The following is a 27,470-nucleotide window of genomic DNA, read 5'->3' on the forward strand; positions in this document are numbered from 1 at the left end:
TCTGTTGACTACAAATAGGACTAATTATAAAGTAATGTTCTTTTGGGATTTTTAACAAGAACATAATTATGAAAGTATGTGCTTTATCTTCCATATGTGTTAATATTTATGTTTAATTTTTGATAAAATACAAAATATCAGTAGAAGCTATCTGAAATTTTCAATTAATATTTGTTGCAAATTACTAATATAAAATTAAATGTAAAATATATATGAACAATATAAGTTATTCAGGGATTGTTAACTACTGGTCAAACTTGCCCTCATTTCCTACTGCGGGTTTAACATTTATCACTATCTTGTATGGTCTATTTTATTTTTTTTCTTCTTTTAAAATTTATCTTTATTGTTGAAAGTATTACAGATGTCTCCTTTTTCCCCATTGACCCTCTCCATCCTTGAACAGACACCGCCCCCGGAGACCTTCACTACACAATTGTCTATGCCCATTATTGAATTTATTGAAGTGACACTGGCTCACAAAACCATACAGGTTTCAAGTGCACAACTCAACAAAACATCATCAGCACACTGCATCATACACCCGTCACCCTTAGCAAAATCTCTTTCTGTCCCCATCCCCCCCCTTTGACTACCTCCACCTAGCCCCCACATCTTTCCCTCTGGCTATCACTACTCTTTGTCTGTGTCTATATGGCATAAATATATATATATATTTATTGCTTACTCTCTTCACCTTCTTTCATACAAACCCCCCAAAATCTCCTCCCCTCTGACAGCTATCAGTCTGTTTCATGTGTCCATGCCTCTATTTCTATTTTGTTCATCAGTTTATTTTGTTCACTAAAATCCATATATAAGTGAGATCATATGGCATTTGTCTTTCCCTAACTGGCATATTTCACTCAGCATAATAATCTCCAGGTACATCCATGCTGTCACAAAATGTAATATTTCCTTCCTTTTTATAGCTGAGTAGTATTCCATTGTGTAAATATACCACAGCTTTTTTACCCACTCATCTACTGATGGTCACTTGGACTGTTTCCAGATCTTAGCTATTGTAAATTGAGCTGCTTTGAACATAGGGGTGCATAAGTTCTTTCTGATTGGTGTTTCAGTTTTCTTAGGGTATATTCCTAGAAGTGAGATCAATGAGTCAAAAGACAGTTTTATTTTTAATTTTTTAGGAAACTCCATACTGTTTTCCACAGTGGCTGCACCAGTCTACGTTCCCATCAACAGTGCACAAGGGTTCCCTTTCTCCACATCTTCCCCAGCACAAGTCATTTGTTGATTTGTTGATGTAGCTATTCTGGCAGGTGTGAAGTGATACCTCATTGTGGTTTTAATTTGCATCTCTCTGATACTTAGTGATGTTGGGCATTTTTTTCATATGTCTACTGTCCATCTCTATGTCCTCTTTGGAGAAGTGTCTAGTAATGTCCTTTGCCCATTTCTTCCCCCCCCCCTTTTTTTTTGAGAGAGAGAAGGAAGGAGAGGGAGAGAGAAACATAGATGTGAAAGTGAAACCTCAATCCACTGCCTCCTGCACATCCCTTACTAGGGATCCAGTCTGCAACCCTGACATGTACTCTAACCAGGAATCCAACTGGCAACCTTTTGGTGAACCCGATGATGCTCAACCAGCTGAGCCACAGTGGTCAGGGCTGCCCATTTTCTTAATTGGGTTGTTTGTCTTCTTGGTATTGAGTTGTATATGTTCTTTATATATTTTGGAAATTAACCCCTTATCAAATGTATCATTGGCAAATATGTTCTCCCATACAGTGATCCCCTTTTTAATTTTGTTGAAGGTTTCTTTTGCTGTGCAAAATCTTTTTAGTTTGATGTAAGTTTGATGTATTTTTTTTCTTTGTTTCCCTTGCCCAAGTAGATATATTGACAAAAATATCGCTTTGAGAAATGTCTGAAATTTTACTAATGAATGGCCAATTTTATTTCTTTTTATTACAGTGATTTAAGTGAGTTCATGTACCTTGATCTAAGATGCAAGGGGGAAAAGATTAAAAAGTTCTTCTCTTTGATCCCTGGGTTATACAAATAACACTACTGAAAAAAACGTGATACTTTTGAGCATTCACAGATAAAAATAACTGAGTCAAAGTTTAACTGACTGTTTTTAAGTTGTCGTTTAAAGTCAGAATTTTAATTTTCAGTGTGCATGTAAGAAGTATATCAGGATTTACTAACCCAGATTAATTTTAATATTTTTATTGATTTTTAGATAAAGAATAAGAGAGATGGGGGGGGCAGAAACACTGATGTGAGAGTGAAACATAGATCAGCTGCTTCCTGCACATCCCCTACCAAACTTTCATCCCTGGGCATGCACCCTCACCAGGAATTGAACTGACAACATTTCAGTGCACGGGATGACGCCTAACCAACTGAGCCACATCACTCAGGGCCCCAAATTATTTTACAGAAATATTTTTTTAAAAACCTCTCACCTGCCACTTTCAGGTGTAGATTAATAAAGGACTAAGTGAGAGCACTCAGAGAGGAAAAGTATACATTGGTAGCATTTTTAAGGTCTATATTTGGGCACTATCTACATTGACTCAGGTATGTGTATAAATGTACAATAAAAATTCCACTATTTTAAGAACACTCAGGATTTTCTCTACATTAAATATAAATAAAATGTATTCAAAACATGATCCAGAATTTATACACTAAGAAAAAGAGAGCAAAGAAGTCACTCAATACATTTTTACCAATAACAACAACGCTGTAATCTTTCTCTACCCCTAACTTTTTGTTGATTTAAAAAAAAACAGGATATCTTATGGTATACATATTTTTTAAAAGGTGAGAACTATGTATTAAGGCTACTTTTTGTTATTCATTTCTGATCACAACATGAAGGTAATACCTGTATATGCTAAATCTTATTACCCTTTAGCTTTTTGATAGAAAATGATAGGAAACTTATTTTGCTCTGTAAGGTTTCTTGAATGATTGACACTCAGTGTAATTTTAACTAACTATACAGAATATTTTTTGATTAACCTAAATCACTAACTCATTATAGTGTTATTTCAATAAAATCATCCACTGCTTCAAAAAAAAAAAAAAATAGTGACTAGTCAGCTTATCATCCCTCAGGCATACTGTGCAATGAAATGTTTTATTGTGCTGTTTAAATGTATTCTTTCTGCCCTGGGTATAAAGCAAGCCAGTATAAAGAGCAGGCGCTGAATAAGTGACACATGTAGTGATGAAGAGTTGTGTATTTCATTGCATGTAAGTTGTGTGATGGGGAAAACGGGGTTGGGGGATGGGCCCGGGAGATGCAAATGTGTCTTTCTATAATCCACTAGTCTTGGCTTGTGAGTATGTGATTTTTATGAGATCTCTCATCTGGGGATGTTTCCAGGATTGACCAGATGGAAAGCAGGGCACTGTGGGACATGTCATTTATCACAATGACAGTATGTAGTCATCAGTGATCCTCTCAACACAGGAGGAAGCTAGAACTGTAAGTGTAGAGCAGCATTACAGCCGGACTAGTAGAGTTTTGGCAACACTTCTATTCCTCATTAACTTAATCATATTAATTCATTAGTCACATATATCAAAGTAGTTCACTCAAGACTTGTCACAGGGAACAATTTATAACTGTTACCTTTCTCTACAGGAAAAATAGGATGTAATCATTCAGAAGATTGTTTTTACACTACTTAGAAAAAATTATAGTCATATATAATTATGCTACCTGCCTGACACTATAAACTTCTATAAGAATGATCAGAAAAGGAAGGAAAAGTTCAAACTTTTATTTTTTGAAGTTATGTAATCACTAACAGTCAAATACATTAATTATTTCAAAAATTTCCTGTTTCTGAAATACCAGACACCTTATCTCTCATATTTAACTTAAGCAGTTCTTATATGATCCCAAAGATTTATAGCCCACATTTTCAATACTAAGTATTTGCATGAAAGATGTAGTTCAGTGTATTTGTGAAAATATGGTATTGATGATCAAGAGACCTGGGTTTGGAAATTCTGGTTCCACCTCCTACTGTATCTAAGATTTGGTGCAACTCATTTAACTTCTTGAAAACTCATTTTCTTTACCTGTTAATCAGAAATATTAATGCTAAGCTGATAAGATTACTGAGAGTATCAAATAAGAAAACACTTGAAAATCATTCTTTTTAACTTAAAGCTAATTTATATCCTTAGACACACATTATATATGTGGAAATGCTTTATAAAACACTATAGAAAGTGTCATCATCACCATTATCATCCTGTGAGATTTGTTTCAATTACAAGCTTTCCCCTCCACCTACATTGGAAATAAGCAATGGTTTTTGCTCTGCTAGCCACCCATGCAAGACAAAAACGATTGGCAGGAGTCTAAAAAAATGAATGGAGACATTTTTAGGTTGAAATAATTATAATACATATTTAAAAATCACTCACATGCATTAACACAGAAATCAGCATTTGGGAAACCCAGATTCAATTAATATAATGAATGTAATTCTTGTTAGTAAACAATATAGTTAAGCTTTTTATTTAGTAGACAAACTAACCACATGTTAGCAACCACATGTTAGCTTAAACTCCACTCTATGTTAGAAAATACTGGTAATTCAACTTCTGGGTCTTATTAAGCCAATAGTTCTTCCTGAGCACACAATAAATAAATTAAAGAAAATGTAATGACATAAAAACAGTTTCCATTTGTGTGACATGAATCATGTTTTACAATATTGCTAATTGAAAAACCCAAAGATAGTCATAGAGAGAGAAATGTTTTAAGTTAACCATCAAAAAGGTTTGTTTTATTTTTCTAGATTGCTATCTCCTTTTTACTATCACAAAAGAATAGCCTGGGACATCTCTGTCCTTCTTCTGACCACTTCTTAGCATCTAAACTCACTGAGTGAGAAAATGAAATGCATCATGCAAAGAAAGGGACACTGACTCCAATGATGTGATCAGGCTAATTGGCACTATATCTTCTCATGAAGTTGATATCACATTGCCAAGACTTGGCAGGACTCTACTTATGGCTCTGCCAATCCTGAGTTGAGCGCTGTAGCTACTATTACTTGATTGGATCTTCATGAGTTCAGTTGCCCAGGGACTTGGATAGCAGCTGAAATTCCTAAAAATATTTTACCACCATAAAGCTCAAAGGAAAAAACAGCTGAAAAATCTGCTACATTTTAAGGAATGAACACTACAGGAATTTCATCTGAAGCACTTTATTACTTCTTTGTAAACTGTCAGTTTAAATCTATCTCAAGCCAAATTGCACATCTGTCTATTTGAAATGCTTCATAAACTGAGGAAAAGGGAGGAGTCATTTCTGGGGGAATTCAAAGACACACAGGACTAATCCATCCTTTCTGTGTGATCCAAGAATTTTAGCACTTCTGCAGAGCTGCAGAGAAAGATGAGGAGGATACTCCCTCTTTTTTCTTCTCCTATAGCCTAAAATATTTTTATAGAAAATACTATGTAATGGTATTATTATGTATTAATGTGCTATCAAGGAATTAAGATATGGATTGTGCAACAGGAACAGAGACACAAACATGAGATGAGAAAATCAATAGTTCAATATATGAAGGCAAAACACAGTCAAGCTTCATCATTTTGTAATAACTAAGGGAAAGGCTGAATAGAAGTTGGGAAAATTGACTCAAAAAATAAATTTTATTTTAATGTGTTGCAATTTTTTCTCATTTTGTTTGGTGCAGAATAGATGTTCAACAAATATATGTTAAATGAAAAGAATGAACACACACATAGATATAGATATAGAGGATAGAGATATATTCTATATTTACATAGACATAATATCTAAATGAATATTAAACAATATTGTCAAGAATAGATCCTATGAGTCCTATCTTAGTGAATAAAGACTTATCATCAGTAATTAGTATGCTGATTAGTTGTATAGAGACAGATCTTGCTAAAGTAAGTTTTAGACACCTAAGCACATTTAAAACACCAAAGTATTTTAATGACTACACCCATGCAAACATTAACACACACACATACACACACACACACACACACACACACACACACACACAGGCATTTCTTGTTTGTCATTTTAATTTGCTAAAAACATATTTTTATTAATACTAGAAATCAGCATAGTCTGAATCATCACAAATTCTGAAAAAGTGAAGTTTGAATGAATCAGGTTTCATTATATAGGAGAAATATAATCAAGAAGGAAATAAACATCTTTGAAATAAAAAATACAAATCAAAAAAAGAAAATGAAATCATATAAAATGGAAATTAAAATAGATTACCTTTAGGCTAAGCAGATAAAACTATATAACATACCTGAAAATATTATGAATTAAAAATATTTACATGTCAGCTATGCAAATAAACTGAGAAGCCTTCTTAAATAAATATAAGAATGATAGTGTAATAATATCTAAATCTTTTCACTTGCCTTTTTTTTTTTTTGCTTGCAATTGCTGGAGAGAAAACAACAATTTAAAGGCAAAAATAATATACAAAAACATCACGATATTTGAAAAAAGACACCATGATCATTTTATTTTGCTACCTTTAGACCCCATTTTTAAGTTATAAATGGAAGAAAATGATATAAACAAATGTAGAACAAGTTCCATTATCTAGGCAATCTTAGCAGGATTCAAAGGGGCTTCTCCACACATACAACATTGAAACAGAAAGCATCAGAATCTTTTCAATAGTTATTTTGCCAGTTTTGTGTAAAATTATACACAGCTATATAACATTACATCTTTCTTTACCAAAAATATTTTGAAAAGTAAGGACCTAAAACCGGAAATTATTGTTAAACATGCAAATAAGCATGTAAGGGGGAAAAAAATGGCAATTCCCAACCTGTAACAAACCATATTAAAAATATCAACTGAATTCTTCTAAAATACTTTTAAATAAAATTAAAGCAAGTAAAATTTGTAATGCTTGGTAAATATGTCAAATATGAAACTTTCTGATAGCTAAGTGGAGAATTGATTTTATTTCTATCTTTGCTAATGGAGGAGTTTAGTAGCATGTCTAATCCAAAATAATGTGTAATCCCAGAATTATTTCTACTTGGCTCTACAGAGCATTTTTCTCACTATATTTGAGTAGGATATTCTTTGGCATATGAAATAAATTCATGTAAACTAACAAGAAGAATCGCTGTAGAGCTGGGCAGATTCCTCCTCTTACCTGATTAGTGGTTTTTCTACTATCTGCCATTTAAACAGAAGTGCTCTTGCAATTACACAGTCAATCCTTTACTTATATTTATTTTTTTGAAGTATTAAAAATAGAGTATTTATTCACACTTTTGACTACTGTTAAATAGACACTTTACGACTCTGGTTTATATTTGTTTCCAGCCCTTGGTCATTATTATCCTTATTTCAGATGCTCATATTTCTATCAGAAAGAAATTTCAATAGATTTCAGTATGTTTTCTTTTTTCCTAACAGTTAAATTTTTTCTCAAAAAATAAGATATTTTAGTCCGGTCAGTGTGGCTCAGTGGTTGATCGTCCATGAACCAGGAGGTCACTGTTCAAATCCCAGTCAGGACACATGCCCGGGTTTCAGGCTCCATCCTCAGTAAGGAACATGCAGGAGGCAGCCGATCAATGGCTCTCTCTCATCATTGGTGTTTTTCTCTCTCTTCTCCCTCTCCCTTCCTTTCTTTGAAATCAATAAAAACATATAAAAAATAAGATGTTTTAAAGCCTGAATATTATTTTTGAAATACTTATTCAAATCATGGACTATATTCATAAACAAGAATTTGCATAGGATAAGAGTGTACTCCACAGAAATTTTAAATAAAGGTCTTATTATCTCACAATCAATTATGTACCTCATTTTCTATCACATTGCTTTCATTTCAATAAAATATTTAAACACATGAATGAAAGTGCAATAATTTAACCTGACATCTGGCTATTTCATCAATGCAATGTTTTTATACTTGGATATGCCTGAATTGTTCATTTTCTTTTTTTTAAAATTTATCTTTACTGTTGAAAGTATTACAGATGTCCTCTTTTTTATTCCCATTGACCCCCTCCACCCTACACTCACCTCCCAACCCAGGCCTTCACTGCACTATTGTCTATGTCCATAAATTATGCATATATGCATATAAATTATTTAATCTCTCCCCACACCCCACCCCACCTTATCTTTATCATTTCATTCTAAACACAAGCAAAGGGTTAAAAATTGAAGAGTTTTGTTTCAGTGGCTTTCACTGTGGTAAATCCAAGTTGTGGGAGGGAAAGTTAAGGCTGTAATCCAAGGAAGGTGGCTCCCCTGTCTGCTAGGGGACAAAGCAAATATGCCAAGTAAAGTGAAAGGAGATGAAAGCCTCACACTGCCTTTTTACATGCACTATAAGACAACATGATGATGAAGAAAGAGTTTTGGCTCTGGAGTTAAAAGACCTGGGTTTGAAACCCAGTTCTGCCACTCAATTGCTTTGTGATCATAAACAATTAAACTCACTGAACCATAAATTTTTACTTAAGATCCTTCTTTTTTACAGCTGCAGGTGAGGGCCTGGGGTAGGGGAAGGGGGAGGGGAGTAAAGAGTGAAATGGGGGACATATGTAATACTCCCAACAATTAAAAAAAGGAATGGAATCAGTTTAAAAGAAAAAAATAGCTTAGGCAATTTTTTTTTTAACTTGAAAAATAAAGATAATATTCATAAGGCTACTATGAGATTAAATGAAATATACACAAAACACTTATCACCCATGCCTGGTACATAATAGTAACTCAATATTCCTTAACAGGTTTTCCTCAACAGATAATAAAGTTTACTCAATAATATATTACCTTCAAGGCAATTTTTAAATTCTATTTTTTCTCATGTATATACTCCCTCAAAATCTGGACACCTATCTGATTATTTACAGGGTACTGTTTCTAGGCTCTGTCAATGTATTTTAGAAGTCAAGAAATAGATTATCATTTATTGAACACCAAGATGCATTTCTGGCACTGTTATTCCCTCTATATTAATTTATATACACAGGGCTACTTTCTTCTTATATTATAATTCATTTATAAGTACTTAAAGTACACAAAAATCATTATTTAACCCCCAAAGCCTGAGTCTCTTTCTAAATTCTCTATCTTAGCTAATGACACCAGCTTGTCACCACACTAGACATGAATCATCCTAGACTTCATCCTCTCATCCTATATTTTGATCAATTATCAAGTGTGATTAATGCTAATTACTAAAACACTCTGAAACTTTTTTCCACTACATTGAATTATCTCTAGCTCAGGTCCCCAGTATTTCTGCCTTTAACTATAGCAACTGATCCCCTTCCTATTATTGCTTTCATTGCAATTTAGCCTCTACACCAATTGTTTTTAGAACATTTACTCAGTTACTTTAGCAGTGGTTCCGTTTACTTAGAGCAGCTTTTTATTTATTTAAAGGAAATCCTATATGAATTAGAACATGTAAAATTCTAACTGAGGCAGAAGTGGGGAACCTGGAAGTTTTTCCTCAATTCCATGTCAGCCAGTAAGACACTTTGGAAACCAGTGATCTATATGAAAAACCTTGGATGGCTAAACACTATAAATGAAAGGCTAGCTTCACAATTTGTCTTTTCTCACCCTTTCTATTCTAACCATATCACCTATGAGTCTCAGACCTAAAATCTCTGTTCCAGTATCTTCAACTTAATTGTCATTTCCCCTAGCACACCAAGCTATTTCTCATCAATTTATATCTGTCAATATTCTTCTCTCTGCCTGTAATTTTTTCCCTTTTATTATCCATTTGTCTAACATTCATCCTATAAGATATAGCTCAACAGTTCCCATCCTTCTGAATATTACCCAATTTACTAAATTGATTTAATTGTTCCCATTTCTGTGATCTCATAGTACCTTGTATATACTTGTGTTATAACCCTTACCTCAATTTAAAGCAATTATTAGTTTACATGCTCTTCTTCCTAATTCTACTGTGACAAGGACTGCTACTCATAATTTTACATTATCTATTACCTAATACACAATATATAGTAAGTGCTTTATAAATTTTGTATCATTTAATTTATAAAGATCTCATCATAAAATTCAGTTTCTACTATATAATAGCTTTCATGCTTTTTAAGAATTTAATTAAAGAAATATGAAGCTTAAGTGTTCATACACTTTTAAGTTATTGTTTAGAAAATCAAAACAGTGCAATGCTAATTTATGAGACATATTTTTAAGGGAACACTGTTTATCATAGTGTTCAATGAAAAATACTGGATTTAAAGCAGTGACAACTTGCACTTTCTTCTCTTCTAATAATAAGGTTTCTCTACCAGAGATGGATCTTTTTTCTACTTTTTAACCTGGAGTAATAACTTGTACAAGATACACAGATGCCCAGACCCTTAAAAACAAACAAACAAAAAATATTACCAATACATATAAGTAAACAGGTGCACTGCATCAAATCCCAGGAGAACTTGAGACAATGCTAGTTTGGCCAAAGTACCCCCCTAGTTCCTTCTCTCAACATACAAAAACATACGTACATATATACATACATGCATACACAAAATAAAGTTTTGAAAGGAATTTTCTGCAATAAAATGACTTTAAAAAAATCATAACCATTTGATTTGAGTCACTAGAATAACAAAACTGTTTACCTGAATACTCAAAAAATTCAATAGCATAACCTCTAGTAGAGCTTGAAAAGCTCTGAAGGACAAAGCAGTTAGATCAATATTAGTTTATTTCAAATGCTGCGCAGTATAAAGAGACAAGGCTGATCATGGGATGGATTTTATTACCTGTAGGAGTGATAAGTCCTGGTGATAAGAGGCCTGGAACTGAATGGGGCAGAAGGCGAGCATTATCTTGCAAGACTCCCAAAGAACGTTTAGGAGGCCTGCCAGGCCTCGAACTGTTGAAAAACAGACAAAGATCAGGTTAAAAATGTACAACTATTTGGAAATAAAATCACTTGCTACATTTGCTTCCTAAATATTGTTTAATTGCCTAGACTGATAGAATTTTATATTAAAGACTATGTTCATTGATTACTAAAAGACCAATATTTTCCTTCTCACTAAATTTGCCAACATATGGCAAACATTAAAACCATAAAAGATCAATTTCTAGTTTAGATTCCATTTACAAGCTAGCACTTTGCAATACAGTTTACCTGTTGTGAGAAACCCAGTTACCCCCTGCTGTTAAGCTACACTTGGTCCCTGGTATTAATACATGGTACTGAGATATGAGATAGTGACTCACAGAATTAAAATTGTACAGAATGTGAAGTGACTAAGTCTCTGCCCAACATGCCAGAGGTGAAAGCAAAGAGCTGAGAGATATAGAGTAAAATCTGATGTTTATTAACATTTCTACAACTACCAGAAACTACAAGGAACAAAGGACCCCCACCCTCAGTAGGTGTTTTCCTACTTTTTAAAACCAGACTGTATAACTAGCAATACACTCTCTTGGAGTGGCTGTACTAACAAACCACCTTTGCAATCTAGGTTGACTAACTACCACCTTTGCAATCTAGGCTGTCTTCTTTCACAGATTGATTGGTGTTTTTAACTGATGAGTTGAGGCTAAACTTATAACATTAACCTAACATATTCCATTTGCACATTCTTCACCCTAGTGTGAACAGTTCAGGAATTGCAGTTGCAAATATTAATCCATAAAATAATGAAATAGAAAGTCAGTACATGGGCTTCATCTTATACCCTAATACAGTCAGTGTACTGAATACATCATTTGTAAGCTGTTGCTACAATGAAGAGACACATAAGTCATTAAACATTAAGATCAAGTCATTCTCAAGTCACCCAATATATTTCAAATATGACTTTCAAATGTTGCCTAAAGCACTACTGTTGCTTTTTAGTAAAAATGCAGTTTACAAAGCTGCATTTTAACAAAATGAAGCTTTTTACAAAATACTATATTACATAACTTAAGCCATAAAAACATATGAGGTTCAGATAGAGAACATTTCCAAAAATGACATTTGGTTCACAAAGAAATTTAAGTTCAACCTCACTCTATCAACTTTGCAGTAGCAAAGTGCTCCATCAATGTAAGAGAAACTCTGCTTTTAAATGAAGACAACTTTTAGCAACCTTACACAGAGGTACCATTACACAGTTCATTTTTCATATACATCTGATGTTATTTTTTTTCATTGTACATCAATATTGCATATCAGTCTAACACAAAATGGTCTGTTTTTCCCATTTAATGTTTCAATTTTATAAACTGACTCTTCCTCTTTCTATTCGATTTTGGGCCATAATTTATTTTATTTAATTCAGTGTTGTTATCATTTGCCCTTGCCCTATTTTATGGCTCTCTGACTTTTTTTAAAAAAATTTATGTTTACTGTTAAAAGTATTACATATGTCACCTTTCTGCCCCGCATTGACCCCTTCTCTCCCCACCACCACCCAAGCCTTCACCACACTATTATCTACGCCCATGGCTTATGCATATATGCATATAAGTTCTTTGGTTAATCTTTCCCCACCCATTCCCCCACACCCACCTTTCCTCTGAGATTTGTCAGTCTGCTCCATGCTTCTGGATCTATTTTGTTTATCAGCTTATTTTGTTCATTAGATTCCACATATGAATGAGATCATGTGATATTTGTCTTTCTCTGACTAGCTTATTTTGTTTAGCATAATACTCTCCAGGTCCCTCCATGCTGTCTCAAGGGGTAAGAGATGGCTCCCTAACTCTCTTAAAGACTAGTGATAAGAGAAATATGCTATTTACTTCTAAAGCCCAAAAGGATCCCAAAATCCCTGAACAATATTCATCGGGGTATATCCAGTTATTAGAAGAAGGCATGTTAACTTTTTAAATAATCTTCACCAAATCTGTACTTTTAAAATGCTTCTTTATGTCTTTCTATTTGTCAGAACTCAAGCCTACTAACTTTATTCAAGTCCACATGATTTCTTCTTGTACTTTTCCAGTGTAAAAATGTCAGTGCTGTCTTCATGCTCATGATCACTTTCAGATGGGCCGTATCCAGAAGTAAGCAGTCTGGTGCTTCTTTACTTCCATATGATAAGCCAGCCATTGACAGTACACTTTGAAAGCTATACAGTTTAAATAGTTCTCTTCCAAATTTCTTGATCCATCTCACTGTTTGAAATAGCTCTTTTCCAATAAGCTGACTCAGCTTAGGAGGCACTGGAGGCCTCTTAGTCTGATGGTCTACCTTAAATATCAATATTTGAAAATGTTGATCAAATTTCCCACCATCAGATTTATATTGGAAAAATTCATGGCTTAGGTCACAAATGGCTTCATAGTATTTATACTATGCCATAAACCAAGAAGTCCATATTCTCCATCATAACATTCTTTTCAGTGTATAATTTTTTGATGTTGATATGATTGTGAGCTTTCCCAACTAGAATGTAAGTCTAATGAAGACAGCTTATTATTTCTGGTTTTGTCACTGTATCTTAAGCAATTCATATAGTATCTAGCACACTGTAGGGTTCAGTAAATGGTTAATGAAATCATTTCATTAATAATGACAGGAAATATTATTTTACTGTTGTTACAATTTCCAAATATTCCTCAGATTGCTCTACTCTCTTTGACCATATGAATCTCAAGCTAGTTGCATTATTTAGTTGTCAAATAATCACTTTTTAAGTTTTGGACTCTACAGCCATTATACAACCTTCAAAAGATGATCCATTCAAACCTGACTATGCACAAAGTTAACAAAAGTTAGATACCACTGTCTTATGTTTGAGAGGTCCCACAAGCTTCAACATTTGCTCAAGGATTAAAGTCCCTGGAGTTATACATATACAGTGACAATATCATTAATTCAGTCATTCAGTCAACAGACATGCACTAAGTGCCCATTCAGTATATGCCTGATGTTGGAACTAGGTATGAGGGTGACAAAGGTTAAAATGTAAGCTTGACAAGGTCAAGGGTTTTGATCTGTTTGCTGTTTGATATATTGTGAGGACTTATAACAGTTTCTGCTTTTGAGGGGCTTATGGTCTAGTGATAGAGATATGTGTTTGACCTGTTACTTTAAATTTATGATTAACTCTTTAGTGAATATGATTGTGTGATATCTACTTCTAAACTTGGTTATATCTATCACTGAGCAAAATTCACATTTGAATGCCTTCATTTTTACAAGAAGACTTGGGCCCCTAAAATAAATTAATTAGAATCAAGCTTGTGAAAAAGCAGCATACTAATGTAAGATAGCTTTATTTTTATTTTTAGACCTAATGATCCTCTGTAATAAGATATTCTTAGCACTAAAGTTTCTGCATTTCCTTTCAAAGAACATAAGCCTGACAATATGATGAAAGGCTATAGAGAACTGCATAGAAAGTTGGTAAAGATCTTCTTGATAGATGATCCTGCCATACTTCTTATCTTTAAGAGCTCTATTAACATCAGGCAGATATTTACATATTAATCAAGACAAATAAACATGTGGTGATTTAACAAGGAAACTGGTTTTTAGATGACAATTTAATCAGCATAGATTGAAAACTCCATCATTGCAGCATCCTGTTTCTGCTAAAATATTGATTGCATTACTGATTTCAGCAATGCTTTATTTTATAGAGTACAAATAACCTTATAATTACTCTTTAATTAAATGATAATTGCTTGTTGGCAATTGTTTTCAATTTAATTACAAGGTTATTTGTACTCTGTAAAATAAAACAGGTATTTTCTTTTAAAATACCCACTCAAATGGCTCAGTGAGCACCACAAATGAAAGTTGTTGAAGTACAAGAAAAACAACCCCATAAAATGACAAAAATTTTATTAAATAATTCAGCTAAATCTTTGAGAGACTCAGCTTTATAGAATTCACTATGGGTATAACATTTATAGGTTGTTTGGGGTAATATTATTCCAAAAAATCATGATTTTCTCTGGGTCGAAGTTATCTTTAACATAATTTATCTTGATATATATTTTACCCTTCTTTCTGCAAACTTCTTTAGAAGAAATGAAATAATAGCTCGACTTCCTGAGATTAAAGAATAACTCAACTTGAAATATAGTATGTCCACAGCATTTTATATTTCCACAGTTGAAATGAATTACAAAGTGTTACTTGGCCATGTATACACTTTGTAGAGTTGGCAGTTCCCTAAGAAGGAAATTCAGTAGGTCTTCTGTTGTCAACAGGATAATACACATTCTATGATATATTTATTTGAAGTTGTAACAGCTGATGCTTTGCTCATTAAGATTAAGAAATTTCACTGTTGAAATTATTTTTTTCATGTCATCAGTCATTTGTATATGAATCAAAGAGTAAGTAACTTAGTAAGGTGAGTGATTTTGTTGTTTCAAAGAAAAATGTCTTGTTAGTAAATTCATCAGTGATATCAGGAGCCTTCAAGATACTTAATATAAATCATATGGTCACACATGATTTAGTGAAGAATCACAAGTCATGTCATCCTCTTTAATGAAAGCTTGGCTTAGCATTTTTTAAAGAAACACTTGTAACGCTCCGGGACAAACTGAACAAATTGCCAAGGATATAGTGGCAGTTAAGGGGAGTATTAACAGCAACTTGTAAAGACCACTGCATTTGGATTCCTACAGTGGGCTGTTAACAATGACCTGGGGTTTACTTTTCAGAGCTATCATTGATATTTAAAATCCCTTGGGACAGTCCCTGAATGTGTCATTTTTTCTATTACATTAGAAGCCATAAAAACAACAAATAACATTAGCTTTGAAGGTGTTGTTTACCTGACTGTAAAAGTGCTACTCTTTAAATGTGCTGTTAAATTCAATAAGAATCTTCTTGAGAGAAAGTTGCCTTTTAATTGCATCATGCATGGATTAATAATAACCTCTTAGCTCTCGCATTTATTACAACATTTCAAGGATGCCTATGGTAGTTAAACTCTACTTGACCCTTTAGTGTTTATGAAGAGAAACAAACTGACCTCACAGCAACCTGAATCCATCTTCTTTCAGTGTTGGAAAACTTGTCACTTTTCTAACTATTGCACTGGATTGTATTCCCAACCAGATCAAAGGTAGCAGCAACCAATTCAGGAAACCAGAAAAAGTCATCCATGCAAAATGGGCAATTAACATTAATCATATATGAAATTGTTCAAGCTGATAATTGGGACCTGGTCACTATGGAAACTCTCATAAAATGGTGCTTATGTTCAACTGGGTGTCAGTCAACCCTTGGTTCATGGGAACTTAAAATGTGGTTTATCGTGTCTCTAGGAGCTATCAACACAAGGAACAAAAAGTGCACCACAGGCAAGGTCATTTACAATCCATTACTATTTAATTCACACTTCAGTCCTTATACACACATCCAAAACTTAAATTTGGATATATTAAAAGCATCAACACCAGAATTCCTTTAGAGTTAAGGAAGTTAAGGAAATTATCTTTAAAATAGGGTGTTCAGAGGATGAAGGAAAACCTCTACTTGTTAATGGGTGACACATTACAATGTCAAGGATCATTTAAAACAATTCAGGTTTGTGCATTAATATTATAATTGTAAAGAATTGAATTATTTATAGCTTTTATTTTATTAATTAATATTCTTATTTTATTATTTGTAATTTTTACTTTCATCTAGTGCATACATATTTAACAGAGTTATATCTTTTTGGAAAATGGAAACTTTGCAGTAACATTTTAACTGATAATTTTATTATTTTCGTAATGTATATTTTATCACGTATTAAAATAGTAGAGCTTTAATTTTAAATGGTCATGTTTAATTTCCTTGCTGACACTGAATTTCTGTTTCTCCTTCAATAAAAAAGAAATTTGGTCCTGGCCTGTTTGGCAGTGGTTAGAATGTTGGCTCATCTATTGAAGGGTCCGGGGTTTAATTGTGGCCAAGGGCATGTGCCTCCATTCGGGGCTCGATCTCAGGCCCCAGTCAGGGTGCATGCAGGAAGCAACCAATCGATGTGTCTCTCTCACATCGGTGATTCTCTCTCTCTCTACCTTCCACTCTTTCTGAAAAGCAATAGAAAAATATCCTCAGGTAAGGATTAAAAAAAGAAAAGAAGGAAAGAAAAGAAAAGAAAAGAAAAGAAAAGAAAAGAAAAGAAAAGAAAAGAAAAGAAAAGAAAAGAAAAGAAAAGAAAAGAAAAGAAAAGAAAAGAAAAGAAAAGAAAAGAAAAGAAAAGAAAAGAAAAGAAGAAAAAAAGAAAAAAAGAAAAGAAAAGAAAAGAATAAAAAGAAAAGAGAAAAGAAAAAAGAAAAAGAATAAAAAGAAAAGAGAAAAGAAAAAAGAAGAAAAGAAAAGAAAAGAAAAAAGAAAAAAAAGAAAAGAAAAAAAGAAAAAAAAGAAAAGAAAAGAAAAGAAAAGAAAGAGAAGAAGAGAAGAGAAGAGAAGAGAAGAGAAGAGAAGAGAAGAGAAGAGAAGAGAAGAGAAGAGAAGAGAAGAGAAGAGAAGAGAAGAAAAGAAAAAAAGAAATCTGATGTAATAATTTATGGGTTGAATACTCACTTGATAGAAAGTATAACTATGAAGTTATTTTATACTTCATTTACTTGACTTTGCTCCCTATTTAAATATAATGTGCTCAAACATGGGTCATTCTCAAAGGACATAAACAATGTCTCTTCAAATTCAAGAGGACTGAAATCATATCAAGCATCTTCTCAGATCACAATAGCATGAAACTAGAGATCAGCTACAAGAAAAACAGCCTAAAACATTCAAACACATGGAGGTTAAATAGCATGATATTAAACAATGAATGGGTTTCCAATCAAATCAAGGAAGAAATCTAAAAATTCCTGGAAAAAAATAAAAATGAACACACAACTCCAAATCTATGGGACACAATGAAAGCAGTCCTGAGTGGGAAGTTCAAAGCATTACAGGCCTACCTCAAGAAATGAGAAACATTGTTAACAAACTAACTCTACAACTTAAAGAATTAGGAAGAGAACAACAAGAAAAGCCTAGAGGAAGTAGAAGGAAATAATGAAGATCAGAGCAGAAATAAATGACATAGAAACTGAAAAAACAATACAAAAGATCAATGAAACCAAAAGCTGGTTCTTTGAAGATAAACATGATTGATAAAACTTTAGCCAGACTCACCAAGAAACAAAGAGAGAGGACCCAAATAAACAAAATAAAAAATTAAAGAGGTAAATTAACAACTGACCCAACAGAAATACAAAGGATTGTAAGAAAATACTATGAACAACTACATGCCAACAAGCTGGACAACCTGGATGCAATGGACGAATTCCTGGAAAAATACAACCTTCCAAAGTTGAATCAGGAAGAAGCAAAAAATCTGAATAGGTTGATAACAACTGATTAAATTGAAAGAGTAATCAGAAAGCTCACAGCAAACAAAAACCCTGGCCTGGACTATTTCACAGGAAAATTTTACCAAATATTCAAAGAAAAACTAACACCTTTACTCCTCAAATTATTCCAAAAAATCCAAGAAGAAAGAACAGTTCCATGTTATAGAATAGGTTCAATGACATGGAAGCATAGATCAGACTGGCGAATGTCAGAGAGATGGAGGAGTGCGGGTGGGTAGAGGGGGAGAAAGTAACCAAAGAATTTATATGCATACATGCAAAACCCAAGGACACAGACAATAGTGGGGAGAGGACTGGGGAGGGGGATGGGACAGGGTGGAACGGGTCATTGGGGAGAAAAAGTGACATCTGTAATATTTTAAACAAAAATAAAATTTAAAAATTAAAAAAAAAAAGCAATAACCGCCCCCAAAAAAAGAAAGAACAGTTCCAAGCTTTTTTTTTTTTTTTTTTTAATGAGGCCAGCATTAGTCTAATTCCAAAACCAGATAATGACACTGCAAAGAAAGAGAATTACAGGCCAAAATCCTTAATGAACATAGATGCTAAAATCCTCAACAAAATATTAGCAAATTGGATCCAGCAATATATTAAAAAGATCATACACTATGACCAAGTGAGATTCATTGCAGGGATGCAAAGCTGGTACAATATTCAAAAATCAATAAATGTGATGCATCCCATAAACAAATTGAAAGACAAAAATCACATGATCATATCAATGAAAAATCAACAAAATCTAATACACATTTTTGGTAAAAACTCTCAGCAATGTGTGAATAGAGGGATCGTACCTCAACATAATAAAGGCCATATATGACAAACCTACAACCAACATCATACTCAATGGGCAAAAACTAAAAAGCATTTTCACTAAGAACAGGAACAAGGCAGGGATGTCCACATTCACCACTTATTCAACATAGTACTGGAAGTCCTAGCCACAGAGGTCAGACAAAAAGAAAACATAAAAGGCATCCAAATTGGAATGGAAGAAGTAAACCTGTCATTATTCATAGATAACATGATATTGTACATAGAAAATTCTACCACTAAAAAACTACTAGATTTAATAAATGAATTCAGCAAGGTAGCAGGATACAAAATTAACACCCAAAAGTCGATGGCAATTTTATACACCAAAAATGAATTCTCAGAAAGAGAAACTAAAAAAAATAATTTCATTGACTAATGCAACATAAAAGTTAAGATACTTAAGAATAAACTTAATCAATGAAGTAAAAGACCTGTACTTGGAAAACTACAGGACCTTGAAAAAAGAGATAGAGGAAGATATAAGCAAGTGGAACAATATACCGGTTCAAGGATTGGTAGAATTAACATCATTAAAATGTCCCTACTACCCAAAGAAATCTATAGATTCAACACAATTCCTATTAAAATACCAATGGCATATTTCACAGATCTAGAACAAATACTCCAAAAATTTATATGGAACCAAAGAAGACCCCAAATAGCTGCAGCAATCTTGTGAAAGAAGAAAAAAGTTGGAGGGATCACAATAATGGATATCAAGTTATATTACAAAGCCACTGTAACCAAAACAGCCTGGTATTGGCACAAGAACAGGCATAGAGATCAATGGAACAGAATAGAGAACCTGGAAATTGACCGAAACCTTTGCACTCAATTAATATTTGGCAAAGGAAGCAAGAGCACACAATGGAGTAAAGACAGTGTCTTCAATAAATGGTACTGGGAAAATCGGATAGGTACATGCAAAAAAATGAACTTAGGCCACCAACCTACACCATACACAGGAATAAACTCAAAATGAATAAAATACTTAAATGTAAGTCTTGAACCCATAAAAATCTTAGAAGAATCCATAGGCAGCAAAGTCTCAGACATCTCTCATAGCAATATGTTTGCCAATACATCGCCTAGGGCAAGCAAAACAAAGGAGAAAATAAACAAATGGGACTACATCAAAATAAAAAGCTTCTGCACAGCCAAAGAAACCATAAACAAAATTAAAATGGAGCCCACTGTATGGGAGAATATATTTGATAATGATACATCTGATAAGGGGGTAATATCCAAAACATATAAGGAACTCATACAACTTAACAAAAAGAAGACAAAAAATCCAATTAAAAAATGGGCAAATGACTTAAATAGACACTTCTCCAAAGGATATATAGATAACAAGGATACATATGAGAAAATGCTCAAAGTCACTAACCATCAGAGAGATGCCAATTAAAAAAGTAATGATGTATCCCTTCATACCTGTCAGAATGGTTATCATCAAGAAATCATCAAATGACAAGTACTGGTGAGGATGTGGAGAAAGGGAAACCTTGGTACACTGCTGGTGGGAATACAGACTGGAGCAGCCACTATGGAAAACAGTATGGAGTTTCCTCAAAAACTTAAAAATGTAACTGCAATTGGACCCAGTGATCCCACTTCTTGGAATACATCCTAGGAAAAGCAAAACACCAATCAGAAAGAAAATATGCACCCCTATGTTCATAGCAAGGCAACTTACAATAGCTAAGATCTGGATATAGCCCAAGTGCCCATTAGTAGATGAGTGGATAAAAAATGTGGTACATTTACACCATGTGGTACATTTGCACCATGGAATACTATGCAGCTGTAAAAAAGGAAGGATCTCTTACCTTTTGAGAGGGCATAGAGAGACCTGGAGAGTACTATGCTAAGTGAAATAAGCTAGTCAGAAAAAGACAAATATCACATGAACTCACTTATATGTGGAATCTAATCTACAAAATAAACTGATGAGCAAAATAGATCCAGAGATATAGAAACATGGAACAGACTGACAAATATGCATAACCCAGGGACACAGATGATAGTGTGGTGAAGGCCTGGAATGGGAGGAGGTGGATGCGGGGTGGAGGGGTCAATAGGGGAAAAAAGGAGGGATATCTGTAATACTTTCAACAATAAAGAAAAAATTTTAAAAACCAAATAAGTAAAGTCTAAATAAATAAATAAATAAATAAAATGTGCTCTAGGCTAGTGTTAGCACCTTTAAACAGTTCTCTTTTTGTCATAAATTGACTGAATTCTAATACAGTACTTAGTATAATTAACAAGGTTTGTATAACAGAAATTCTGATGAGTGACTGGTATTCTTTGCAGCCTCTTTTTGCTCTGCTTGTGTAATTCGTATTAGCATCAGTGAAATTAATAAACCTTAGTAAATTTTAGAGTAAATCAAATTAAATAAACATTTGCCCTTTTAAGGTGTATCATATCACTGTCAGATACTTGTTTTAAAATAAAGGCATTCTTGAATCAAAGAATACATCACTGAAAAACTTCTAATATCAAGGGAATGGATAAGAAGTTAATATGCACCTTCGGATACATCCTACTGACTTCTCAAATTCAATATATGCCTCCCCAAATCCTGCTCTCCAGACCACCCTCCCTTCTTTTGTTTTGCCAGCAATACAAGTATGTTCTCAGTTACCAAAACTATAAACTTGAGGATAATTTTGATTCTCCCTCATCCTCTCCTTTCATTTTCAATCTTTAATATTTCTGTTCTATTGTGATATGTGTTGTAAATTTCCATCTTTATCCATTTCTATGTCTACCACCCTAATTCAGGCCCTCATCACTTTATGCCCAGGTTATTTTAAACAGGTGGCTTCATTGTTCCAATCCATTCTACACAAACTGTGCTATGAATTTTGGAGAAACATCTCTTTCATTATGTCATCTTTTGCTCTAGAACCTTCAGTGTTTCCTGACTGCACACAAAATAAAGTCTAAATGCCTTAGTCTAGCTATCTGCCTTAATTCAGCTTTTTTCCCTTTTCTCCAATTATTTCTTAAATGAGACTTCTACTCCAGCTACAAGAGTCAATTCACTATCCGCTATGCATGATATTTGACCATAGACCATTTTCATTATGAAATATCTTTAAGGTATTAGGGTTCCTGGGGACACATTTTGCTGAGCTTCACTGTCTTGGGAAGGCTTCAGCATACCCTGCTGGAACTGCTGCTGTTTTTCTGTAAGGCCACTGCCTTTTGCTTTGTATTATTGCACAGGCTTTCTTTAGCACAAAGGGCACTTTAGTACCAGCATTAGGGAGCCTGTTCCAACTAGCCAAAATATTGTTTTTCATGTCTGGCAAATGAAGTCCCATTGATAATTGTCAGTCTGCGTATAGTCCCATGATGATCTCAATAGTTAACATTTCAAGTGAGAATTTCAATCAGAAAATGCAGGAGCATGGTGTTAATATCACAACTCAGTAGAGCTTAGGAAGTTAAACAAGACTTTTAGGAAGTTAACCACTATTAACCTCTATATTTAGGAATACAGTTTGAGAGCACACATTCAATTAGTGCAGTGAAGTTCTGGGGTGGGGCAAGGGCTGGGTGGAGGTGCAAAGAAAGGGAAGGGGGACATGTACAGTACAGTCAACAATAATATATAAATTTAAATAAATAAATACAGAAAAGACAGTTTCCATGATGATTTAAGATCTTTTTAAAATTTTTGCTCTACGTGAATAAATAGTAAGAACTCTTATTAAAATAAAACAGCTTTAAACAATCTGAGATATTCCGTGTAGTGGCGTACCATCGCTGGTTTAAAGAAGGAAGGGAACGTGTCAAGGATACAGGTGGCTTCTAGAAGCCAAGAGAAACCTTGAGAAAAACCTACAACTGAAATAAACCAGATTCTGCCAACAACTTCAATGAACTTGTGAGCAGATTCTTCCACAGAGCTTCCAGATCAAAGCCAAATCTCAAGTATATCTTGACATCAGCCTTGTAAGACTCTGAGAATCTAGTCAAGCCCCTCCAGACTTCTCACCTATAGAACTGTGGGATAATAAATGGGTGTTGTTTTAAGTTGCTAAATTTGAGGCAACTGGTTGCACAACAGACAACTAATGTAGCACTTTTGCCATTGTTGAGCTGTGCAAAGTCAGGCAAATTACTTGCCAATTCTAGATGTGTTTTCTCACTTTAATATTAGAGATGTAAATGAAATAATATATTAATCTGATAATTATAACTAAGTTACTTTTGTGGACAAATGTAGATAATTTGTTAACTTCAAAGTATACATAATTTTCTCCTCTGTCTATTTTAGCTTATCCTTTAAGTTAAGTTGCTGGATTGGTTCTATGGAAAATCATCCCAAAATCAAAATATTTGAGTAATATCATAGCATTATTCTCACTTGTAGTTGTGTACAGATTATTTGTCAATATATATGAACACTGGTTTGAAAAGGTAAAAGTGAAACACAGCTTCAAAGGAAGGAAATTCTGACACATGCTACAATATGGATGAACCTTGAGGACATTATGCTGAATAATATAAGGCAGTCACAAGAAAAGAAATACTAAATGATTCCACGTATGTGAGGCATTTAGAGTAGTTAAACTCATAGAAACTCATAGAAAGTGGAGATGTGTTTGCCAGGGGCTGGGGGGAAGGGAAATGGGGAGTTGTTCAATGGGTATAGTTTCAGTTTTGCAAGATAAAAAAGTCCAGGGATCTGTTGCACAACAATTTGAATGTAGTTAACACTAATGCACTGTACACTTAAAATGATGTACATGTTAATTTTTTTAATTTAAATTTACTGGGGTGATAAAATTATATAGATTTTAAGTGGTAGATGGTAAATTTTATGTTACATGTATTTTACTACAATTAAAAAAAATAAATTACTTAAATGGTTAAGATGGTACATTTTATGTTATATGTGTTTTACCACAATTCTATAAAAGTACTACACAAATATAATAGAGTATTTTTACTCTAGTTGTAGTTATTAATAGAATTACAACTTCCAATGAAATTATTTTTAAAATATTTATTGAGTTTATTGGGGAGACATTAGTTAATAAAATTATATAGGTTTCATATGCACAATTCTATAATACATCATCTGTATATTGTATTGTGTTCACCACTCAAAGTAAAGCCTCCTTCCATTATCATATATCTCCCCTTTACCCTCTTCTACCTCCCCCAACCCTCTCTTCCTCTGGTAATCACCATACTGTTGTCTTTTTTCTTTTTATCTTTTTTTGCTTAATCCCTTCACCTTTTTTACACAGCCCTGCAACACACACACACCACCCCTCTGATAGCTGTCAGTCTGTTCTCTGTATCTATGAGTCTGTTTCTATTTTGTTTGAAATCATTTTGAATGGCACAAAAAATATATCATGAGAGATATATCCTGTAGTTTACATATTAGAAAAGTCATTTTCTCATCTGAATGCTAGTACTAAAAGAATTATCAACTCCCCCAATCATCTCCTACTACATACCTAATTTATATCCCAAGTCCTTACTTCTAAGGCCAAATTCAAGAATTGAAACTTTACACTTTAATTTTAAAATCTAATTTTTCTCAACGTAACTATAATACAAGTAATACATGTTTACAAACAAATTTCTTTGTCATTTTTCCTTCCCCATTCCTTCCCTTGCCTGCAAAACATTTTTTAGGCATCCCCCACCCCACCAAGAAAAAGAAAAAAACAAACTTTGCCCCACATCTCTTTTCTGCTTTGAAATAATAAAGACAATTTTCATCAAAGTCAGAATAGAACATAGCAATTGACTAAGAAATAGAGAAATAAATTCTAATGTTTTTGTCACTGATTGTGGCATAAACATGAATAAGTTGCTAGACTTTAGTAAATGAGCATGAAGATCTTTAAGATTGCCATGGCAGTAGATATGTTAATGAGCAACTAGAGATGGTCTCAGAAGGTTCCCTGTTCTCCTTCACTTTCACTTTGAAGTCAGGTAAATTTGGTTAGGTTCAAATATCACAAGAAAAACTTGAGACACTGGATCGTAGATACATATTATTAACATGCTTTTCCAAAATGTAATTTTTCTTCCTAAATTATGGTTTCCACAAGGCAACACAATTCAAAATTCCAGCAAGGGACTGTGAACTCAGAAACTCTGAATTTATCTGAGTCATTGATTCCGTTTGTGACGTGAAACTCAACCTCTCTATGCTTCAGTTTCATCATCTGCTAAATGGGTACCAAAGTTATTTGATTCAAGGAATTTGCAAACTTCTCTTTCTAAAATCCTCCATAATAAAATAATGTACAAGGAAGGTAAAGAAACAACCAATGTGTGGGCATCTTTGAGCAGAATTTTCTAATTTAAATAGATTTTCACTTCATATAGTAGTGGTGTGTTGCATCATACAACTTATTTGATGTTTTTTACAAGGGTGTTCCTGAAACTTTTTTGTTTCCTTTTTTTAGCTGTTCTAAGTCAAAAACACTATCACCTTCAGCATTCAATTCTTCAAAAATATCCTTTTACTTTACTGTCTTTAAGTAAACAAACTTAACAAATCCAACATCTAGCAAAGATTATTTTCCTATTTCCCTCTATCTTCCCCTCACCCAATGTGAATAAACTTTTCCTATAAAAAATATAAATTTTCCTAAAATAATGACACATTCCGCCATACCTATAACTTACGTCTTTTCTTTAATGGTAAAAAATAAAAATAAAATCAATTTAATTTGTATATTTAAGAATCTGCTTTTTAATGTTCCCTCATAAACACATTTGACTGTCACTAGAATGTTTTACCACTTTTTGAAGTGAAATGAAATTAGTTGCATCCATGGCTAATGTGGGTGGGTCTCCATTTCAGGTGAGAATCTCTTTGATGTTACTGATGACAATTTGGTCCTATAGTTCCTAAGAACAACACGTTTACAAAAAGGGCAATATGATCCAAGTCCTTATAACTGACTTTTAACTCAAGATAAACTAAAATCCAAACTTCACCAGTTTATCCACAAATAAGCTTAGACTCAAATCCTGTACAGGCTTATCAGAATAGGGTATGATGTTGTGGGCATGCTCCTGATGACTAAACCCACAGTGCAAATTCAAGATTAGAAAAATTCCCTGACACAGTTCAACATGGAAAACCATAGTTTTACTATGAGAAAATGAATATGTGCACTCTCTTATGTCCATTGTTCAACACTCAAAAGCACAAAATCTATCCCCAAATATATAGAGAGAAGGAGTAAAAAATACTAAAAACTTTTTAAATAATTACATGAGGAAATTTTATTTGTAAATGAGAAATGAGAATATGTAATTATTCCATGTGTTTTTGCTTTTGTATTTTGTATCATGCCTTTATTAAGTCCATTAGTCTTATATTAATATTATAATTATTGTACTAAATATACTGTGTATGATAGAATCTCCCAGTGCATATGTTCATTGTCTTTGGACTTTCTCTTTCTGGAGGTTATTTATTTTCTGTTTTGAGAGAATGCTATTTTCTGGCACAGCAGGCTAGACAAGAACAAATACGCTATTAAATAACACCCCCTCAAGGCAGGAGGATAGAAGCAAAAGTAAGCCTTTATACCTTAAAATCAAAAGTGTTTCATCACTGATCATTTTTTCTAACATAAATTCACCTAACATGTTCTTATTTCATAATTGTTAAATACAATTTGAAGCCTGCTCTAAGTAGTAAAAATCTGTTGATCCTTTCATCTTTGTGAGACAAAATAATATCTATCAAGGCCCAAATGCCAGAGGATTTAAAGTTCTTAAACACTTTTGGCAATTTAACCACATCAATGGAGTATATTAAGAGCAATGAAACAAGCTGGGGATGACCCAACCCTAACCCTCCTTCCAACTTCAGGGCAGCAAGGCATTGTCTACATGTGCACAGCACTTTCATCCTTTTAGGCACTGTAGAAATGTAAACTAAATTCATCTCAGCACCTTGGTAAAGGAAGCAGTTTGTCCCATTCTGCCTATTGCAAATATTAAATGTAAATAAATATAGCTATGTGTCTAGACTCAATTTCTTGCTGGCAGGGACTATATTTTATTGATTGTGCTTAACATGGTTCTTGGTACAAAGTAAACATAACCAGGAGGGAAGGAAGGAAGGAAGGAAGGAAGGAAGGAAGGAAGGAAGGAAGGAAGGAAGGAAGGAAGGAAGGAAGGAAGGAAGGAAGGAAGAAGGGAGGGAGGGAGGGAGGGAGGGAGGGAGGGAGGGAGGGAGGGAGGGAGGGAGGGAGGGAGGGAGGGAGGGAGGGAG

The 27,470-nt window shown here is 33.7% G+C and overlaps 1 protein-coding gene across 1 annotated transcript in view; it reads right to left on the bottom strand.

Annotated features, from left to right (window-relative positions):
* The window catches only part of DACH2 (dachshund family transcription factor 2), a 679,609-nt gene that overhangs the window by 367,159 nt on the left and 284,980 nt on the right, over window positions 1–27,470 (bottom strand). Inside the window, exon 4 of the mRNA XM_081125625.1 lies at window positions 10,804–10,916. Within this exon, the coding sequence (XP_080981751.1) occupies window positions 10,804–10,916 (113 nt within the window). The remainder of the gene's footprint in view (window positions 1–10,803; window positions 10,917–27,470) is intronic.

The sequence above is a fragment of the Miniopterus schreibersii genome (assembly GCF_964146895.1).
Source record: "Miniopterus schreibersii genome assembly, chromosome: X".
Taxonomy (NCBI): Eukaryota; Metazoa; Chordata; class Mammalia; order Chiroptera; family Miniopteridae; genus Miniopterus; species Miniopterus schreibersii.